General features: G+C 36.8%; 1 protein-coding gene across 1 annotated transcript; it reads left to right on the top strand.

The window, feature by feature from the left end:
- Positions 1 to 1,351: 1,351 nt before the first annotated feature.
- On the top strand, positions 1,352 to 6,797 carry LOC145167598 (cell division cycle protein 48-related / CDC48-like protein). Its single transcript, XM_079086835.1, has 10 exons — positions 1,352 to 1,747; positions 2,516 to 2,617; positions 2,683 to 4,488; positions 4,574 to 4,762; positions 4,891 to 5,033; positions 5,115 to 5,360; positions 5,450 to 5,636; positions 5,706 to 5,771; positions 5,928 to 6,177; positions 6,247 to 6,797. The coding sequence occupies exons 1-10, from the start codon at positions 1,514 to 1,516 to the stop codon at positions 6,612 to 6,614; spliced, it is 3,591 nt and encodes a 1,196-aa protein (XP_078942961.1). The 5' UTR covers positions 1,352 to 1,513; the 3' UTR covers positions 6,615 to 6,797.
- The last annotated feature ends 692 nt before the right edge of the window (positions 6,798 to 7,489 follow it).

Below are 7,489 nucleotides of genomic sequence, written 5' to 3'. Positions count from 1 at the left end.
CAAATATGGTTATTGGGATGTTTTTGAAAATTTTTAAATTTACTCTGATCATCTGGATGTTACATTTCCAAGCAAATTAAAGAAAGGAATTCTTGATTATTTACAATAATAATCAAAGAGGTATGTATGTAAACCCTAATCCTTGTAATTTCGATTATAGTTGGCTTGACTTAGTGTTTATGATGTTCAATTGTTTATTGCTTTCAATAGATAAAACTTAGATCCAAAGTAGGTTGTAGGTGAACTTAAGAGTTAAGTTGTTTTCGCCACATGTATTGATTATAACCTATAAAACCTATCATGATTTTCTTAATTATGTATGAAATTCATTAAAGAGCTTTTAGTTTATACATTTTGAAGTTAGTTCATCATTTTGTAATTATATTTTGGCCTTAAGGAATTACTCTATGTAGTTGATGTTATTCTATCAGTGAAGAAAATCAATTTTAAAAATTTGTCGTCTAAATTTTTAGTTGTTGTATTCAAGTCTTCAATGAAGGTTGTCATTGTGGGAATATATATATATATATATATATATATATATATATATATATATATATATATATAAAACAATGGGTTTTAGCTATGTTTCTTCTTTTCATAATTCATATTCACAATAGTAGGTTGCAACAGTGATTCTACCTACACTACCCTTTGAGTCTAATGCTTTTATGCTATTTACTTTTCCTTAAACTTTCGATTTATTTAATACATATCCTTGTTTTTTTATTCAGCTTTAATTTGAAACCTACAAAATACAGATGATGGGTGTTTGATCATGGGGGGAAACGAGACGATACGAGGATTAGGTAGATGTGAGAAATGTTTATAATGGGGTTGATGGTTAATATAAGGGTATAGGGAGGGTCATCGAAAGGAAAAATTGGTCTTTAGCGATAAACCATTTGTTGTCACTTTACAAGGAAAAGGGAGGGTGACGAAATTCGGGTTTCTAATGGCGTAGGGAAGGGAAGGGGCATGGATAAGCGTTATCCTAGTTAAATTTAATAATAACCTAAATATAAAATAAATAATAAAAATGTAAAAAATTAGAAAAATGACATTATAATCATTTACTTGGGATATGAACCAAAATAGTTACGGAAAATCAAAATAAGGACAAAAATAACTACGAAACATCAAAATAAGAGTCAAAATTAGGAGAGAATATTTTTTAGACTGAATTTGTAAAAATCAGCTATACCGAGGGACCCGAGGTGTAACTTACTATAAAAATAACTATTAAAGGGCTAAATGTTAACTAATGACTTAGTTCAGGGACCAATTTCGGCATTTCACTGAAAATATAGTAAGCCGAAACCCAAATAAGTATGAACCCTCGTCTATACTCCAAATGCAAACCCTCTTCAACACCCTCTTGAGGCTTGAACCCTCGCATCACCTGAAAACCAACGCTATTCGAAGATTTATTCTCAATTCCGTGCTTAGCAGATTCATAATCTCTATGATGAGATAATCAATCCACAAAATTTGGTTGAATTGAACCAAAAACATGGTTTCGAAGCAATCCGGCAAGGAAAATGAGGATGCTGGTGCCGATGCTGATGTAGATGCTGGTGTGGTTTCTTCTCCCAGGCCAGTTCGCACAAGTGATAGGCTTCGAAAAAGGCCTAAATCGTACAATCGGTATGTAATGTTTCCGAAGTCGAAACGAAGCAAGACGAAAACGAGAACCGCTGCTTCTCAGATTGCCAAGATGTTAAACACCAGACAGAACAACTCGGATGTAATTCGGTTTCTCTTATGGTCTTCTATGCATATTTAGCTTTATTATCTAAATGCATGTGCATAATTATGCTAGATGTTGGAAATGCGGTTTGTTTGGCCACCTATCTGTTGACTATCTGTTAGATTCTTTAATTTGTTGACTTTAGAGGTAATGATGATGTAGTTTGATGCATGCGACTTGACTACTGGTGTGCATAGTGTTGCTATATCCAATTCCATGGTTTGAACTCAGAAATGGGGTAAAATCAGTTCAATGGATATGAACAGCACGAACATAATTTTCCTGTTTTCATATGAACTACAGCGGTTGAGCGTACATGATTGGTAATAAGATAGTGTGTTCTTCATAAATCATCCGTGACTTATGACTATTAGAGTTATGAAACCTGTTTAGTTAGTGTTGTCACAAGTTAAGCTAATGCAGATAACAAAACTTGAAAAGTTTAAGGTTAAGAACATTTAAATTTTGCCTCCTTAAATCAGTGCACTGTAATCTGATTGCTATCATGAATTCAGTTTCTCAGGTGTTATATATATGATCTGTGATAGAAACCAACGTTTTTTTATTATTGATAATTAATGAGAAATTAGATACCCTATAATCTGTATCAAATCAAGCACAATCTCCAAATCCCTATTTTATAGTTTCTTGATTATGGAAAATATCGTTGTTGCCTATTTTGATTATGGAAACACTATCATTATTTTTGTCTGTTTTAGTAGATATAAATCCCATTTTTGTAATTTATTCCTAGTGTTATTGCAGTCTGTTCTGGCAACCCTTCGTCGTTCCACAAGACAAAGAAGAGTTTCTGTAAATCTGGACGCCTACACAGACAGTACTGGAACAGAAGACAACGACCTAATGGTGAGTGAGTTACTTTTCTTGATCTCTCAAAATATTTTTAATTAAAATATTTTGTTTATTTTCAGGGTCCAAATCCAAAGTACAGAAGTTCCAGGAGTCGAAATAACAGCAGCAACAGGCATAAAGAGAAGCTGCTTCCTCGGCGTGAAGGACTGAGACCTCGCCATTCTAATTCAGGTTCAAGAGGACAACTCATTCTTGAATCTGAAGATGATGAAAGAGAGAATTATGAAGAGAATAATAATAATAATGACCAAAACGGACATGAAAATGGCAATAATGAGATGGAGGAAGAAGATGGTGATGATGAAGGAGAAGGTGAAGAAGGTGAAGAAGATGAAGAAGAAGAAGAAGAAGAAGAGGAAGAAGAAGAAGAAGAAGAAGAGCAAGAAGAGGGTAGAAGAAGATACGATCTTAGAAACCGTTCAGAGGTTCGAAGACTTGAAGAGAGTGGTGGTAAACAAAGAGCAAGATCTCCCAGAAGGGTACTTCAACAAGGGGTAAAAATGTCAAAACACAATCGTGATGTCAGAAGAGGTGGATCCGGATCATCCCGTGTCCATAAACGCCACCGTATCTCAAGAACCACCGAAGACTCTGACGATTCTCTCCTTGTCGATGAGCTAGACCAAGCCATGCCAATGCCATGGTCACGAGGGGCAAATCGGTCATTTCCACCACCATGGCTGTTAGGTGGACCCGACATGCACGGGTCATTAAACATTGCAGCATCCGGTTGGGGTCAAAGTCAACCCGATGTTTTGTCCAGCCTGGCATCCGGTGTACAAACCGCGGGCCCCAGTTCAAAAGGTGGGGCCGACATTCAACCTTTACAAGTAGACGAAAGTGTAAGTTTCGATGACATAGGCGGGCTTTCTGGTTACATCGACGCGTTAAAAGAAATGGTGTTTTTCCCGCTTTTGTACCCGGATTTTTTCGCTAATTACCATATTACCCCTCCGAGAGGAGTCCTCCTCTGTGGGCCACCTGGCACTGGGAAGACATTAATCGCACGTGCTTTAGCTTGTGCTGCTTCAAAAGCCGGACAGAAAGTGAGTTTCTACATGAGGAAAGGAGCGGATGTGCTTTCCAAATGGGTAGGTGAAGCCGAAAGACAGCTGAAATTGCTCTTTGAAGAAGCACAAAGAAACCAACCTTCAATTATATTCTTTGATGAAATTGACGGACTTGCCCCTGTGAGGTCAAGCAAACAAGAACAGATTCACAACTCCATTGTTTCAACTCTTCTTGCATTAATGGATGGTTTGGATTCAAGAGGACAAGTGGTTTTAATCGGGGCAACAAATCGGATCGATGCGATTGATGGAGCATTGAGAAGACCTGGTAGATTTGATCGTGAATTTACTTTCCAATTACCTGGTTTGGATGCACGTGTTGAAATTCTAGACATTCATACAAGAAAATGGAAACAGCCACCTGTAAAAGAGTTGAAATTGGAGCTTGCTGCAAGTTGTGTGGGGTATTGTGGGGCTGATTTGAAAGCTCTTTGTACTGAAGCTGCTATACGTGCTTTTCGTGAAAAATACCCTCAGGTTTACACCAGTGATGATAAGTTTTTAATAGATGTTGAATCTGTTGAGGTTGAAAAGAAGCATTTTATGGAAGCCATGTCAGCAATTACACCTGCTGCACATAGAGGTTCGGTTGTGCATTCTAGACCTTTGTCGCCAGTTGTATCGCCATGTCTGCAAAGACATTTACAGAATGCCATGAGGGTTATATCTGATATCTTTCCTGTTCTTGAAATTTCATCTGAATCGAGTAAATTTTCCATGGTTGTTTCCGGTTTTGCCCTTCCTCTTGTGTACAGACCCAGGCTTCTGTTGTGTGGGATCGAGGGCGCTGGGCTGGTAATTTTTTTTTCTTCAGTTTGATATTTATATTTTTTGTTATTATTTAAACGGTGGAATGATCCTTTTTTTTTTTGTTTGATAGGATCATTTGGGACCTTCTATTTTACATGAACTGGAAAAATTTCCTGTTCATGCCCTTGGACTTTCTTCTCTTTTATCTGATCCGAGTGCTAAAACACCAGAGGAAGCTTTGGTTCATGTTTTTGGTGAAGCAAGGAGAACTACACCTTCTATACTCTATTTACCTCAATTTCATCTTTGGTGGGAAAATGTCGGTACCCTTTTTCAATTTCTTTCATTTTTATTGTTTATATAGAAATTTATTCTAATACAGCATGTTTGGTTCAAGAATTAAAATCTTTTTGTCATCTTATCTTGTAATCCCAATTTTGATTTCAGGCACATGATCAACTCAGGGCTGTGCTATTGACTTTATTAGCAGAATTGCCATCAGATTCCCCCATATTACTTCTTGGAACTTCATTTGTTCAGCTTGATGAGCTTGATGGGGATCCCTCTTCTGTATTCCCTTCTAGTAGCATGTATATTTGACTACTTATAAAATCACAATTGATATAAATATCTTTGAAAGAGTTAATTATGTATGTAACTATGTATTGCAGATATCAGGTGGATAAACCAATAACGGAGGATAGAAGTTTGTTTTTTGATCATTTGATTGAAGCTGCTTTTTCAATACCATCAGAGGGAGGGGCAAAAAAGTCAAAAAAATCAGCTGCTGTTCCTGAACTCAGCAAGGCACCAAAGGTGGACACTGGCCCAAAAGTGTCTGAATTAAAAGCTAAAGCAGAGGCTGAAGGTCATGCTCTTAGGAGATTACGAATGTGCCTACGTGATGTTTGCAATAGGTAAGATTTTCTTCATTGCAATATATGTGATTAAAAATCTAGTTATTGAGTAGAAATGGTGTGTTTTTTTTTTTTTTTTTTTTTTTTAGGGTTTTGTATGATAAAAGGTTCAGTGCGTTTCACTATCCAGTGTTGGAAGAGGATGCCCCTGACTATCATGCAGTTATTCAGAAGCCTATGGACATGGCTACCCTTCTACAACGTGTTGATGCTGGCAAATACATAACTTGCAAAGCCTTTTTGGAAGATTTTGATCTCATTTTAGCAAACGCAAAGGTAACAATTACATATTAATTATCTCTGTATCTATTTTTTTTTTTAAAAACTTTTCTTTTGTTGTTGCAGATATATAATAGGGACGATTACAATGGAGCTAGGATTGTCAGTAGAGCTTATGAACTTCGAGATTCAGTATGCCATTTTCTTTTTAATTACCAAGCTTTCTAAGACTAACACTTGATGACAAGGGCAATTATGTCATTTGCACATACAAAATGAAGGTGTTGTTTTTATTATTATTATAAAGTTTTGGTGTGATTGAAGTGTTTTTGGCGGGGTTACTTACAGGTGCATGGGATGCTATCGCAGATGGACCCCGCATTGGTGAGTTATTGTGAAAAAATAGCTGAAAATGGGGGCCCACTCACTCTGCCTGAAGAAATTGGTGGATCTGTTCATGTTGCTCAAATGGCAACAACAACTATGACAAGGGCAAGTGCTCGTCTAAGGAATGTCCAGCCAGAAGTCAATGTGGATCAAAGCTATGAAGTCATAGCACTCAAACGACCAAAGAAAATTCTTGATCCTTCACATCCAGGTATCTATGACTTTTACCAAATTGTATTTGTATTATTATAATCTAATTATTTTGTTTGTGGATTTTAAGGTTTTACACCCGATGAAGGATCTCAACAACAAGAACAACCGGTTGTCGATCAAGCCGATCCAAAACCTGCAAGCCCACCTCCCGAATCCATCGAAGTCGACACAAATCCTGACGAAATTAGCGAGTCAAAGTCAAAGTCAAAGTCAACAGACACAATCATGTCAGATGTTGAAACCGAAACCAAAATCGAGTCGATTAAAAAGCTTTTATTGGATCGAACAACCGATTACGGGGTCCCACAGCTGGAAAGGCTGTATACGCAAATAGTAAAAGGTGTTTTTGGGTTGAAAATTGTTGATCAGGATGATTTTAAGCCTCCGGTTTTGGAGTTTTTGTTGGGGTTTGTTGAAAACGAGGCTAATTTTTGAAGGGATTTGATTTTGTTTTCTTCTTTTAAGGTTGATAGATTTTTTTTTCTTTTTAAAAAGTTTTAAAGGATTTTGGTAGAATCTAAATTTGAACTTTGGTTATTGGGGGAGACTACTAGATGATGTTGGTAATTGCGTAGATTCGATTCTTTTTACAATTTATACTTATTTCGTCCTTCATAATTGTTTTGTTGATTAATTCCTGTTATAGGACAAAGTAGATGGTGACTAGTAGGGATTAGAATTTGGCCCGAAAACCCGAACCGAACCGAATTAGACCCGAATAAGCAATTCGATTCGGTTTTCGGGTATCTATATAAGCCTTATTCGGTTTTCGGGTTATTCGGTCCGGGTTACCCGAATAAGGGCTTATTCGGTCCAAAAGGACCGAACCGAATATGAAAAGTCACATTTTTTTCCTAACATGATTGCTTATTCGGTCTTCTTTTCTATCGATCGTTACCCAACAAAATCCACGTAATACACCAAAAAAAAATCAACGAAATCAAATTCGATCATCCGTATTACACCAAATCGACAGTAGCGTATTACACCAAATCGATGAGTCGACGGCATTACTTTTTGATCGATTGAGGTTTTTATCATCCTTGCAACATTACTCTTTTAGTGTTTAATTTGTTTTTTTAAAAGATTTGTTATGAAATCATAAACTACAAAAGTCATACAAAATATAATATTTATAATCACATTGTAAATGTTATTTGGGTTATTCGGGCCGGAACCGAACCGAACCGAATAATACCCGAACCGAACCGAACCCGTATTGCTTATTTGGTTCGGTTTTCGGTTCATACAATTACCCTTATTCGGTTTTCGGTTTATTCGGGTTCGGGTCGGTTCGGTTCGGTTCCGAC

This window comes from Lactuca virosa, chromosome 3 (assembly GCF_052849685.1).
Source record: "Lactuca virosa cultivar CGN04683 chromosome 3, Lactuca_virosa_CGN04683_v6, whole genome shotgun sequence".
Taxonomy (NCBI): domain Eukaryota; kingdom Viridiplantae; phylum Streptophyta; class Magnoliopsida; order Asterales; family Asteraceae; genus Lactuca; species Lactuca virosa.
The sequence above is the reverse complement of the archived record's forward strand: the minus strand, read 5'-3'. Positions and strand labels throughout refer to the sequence as shown.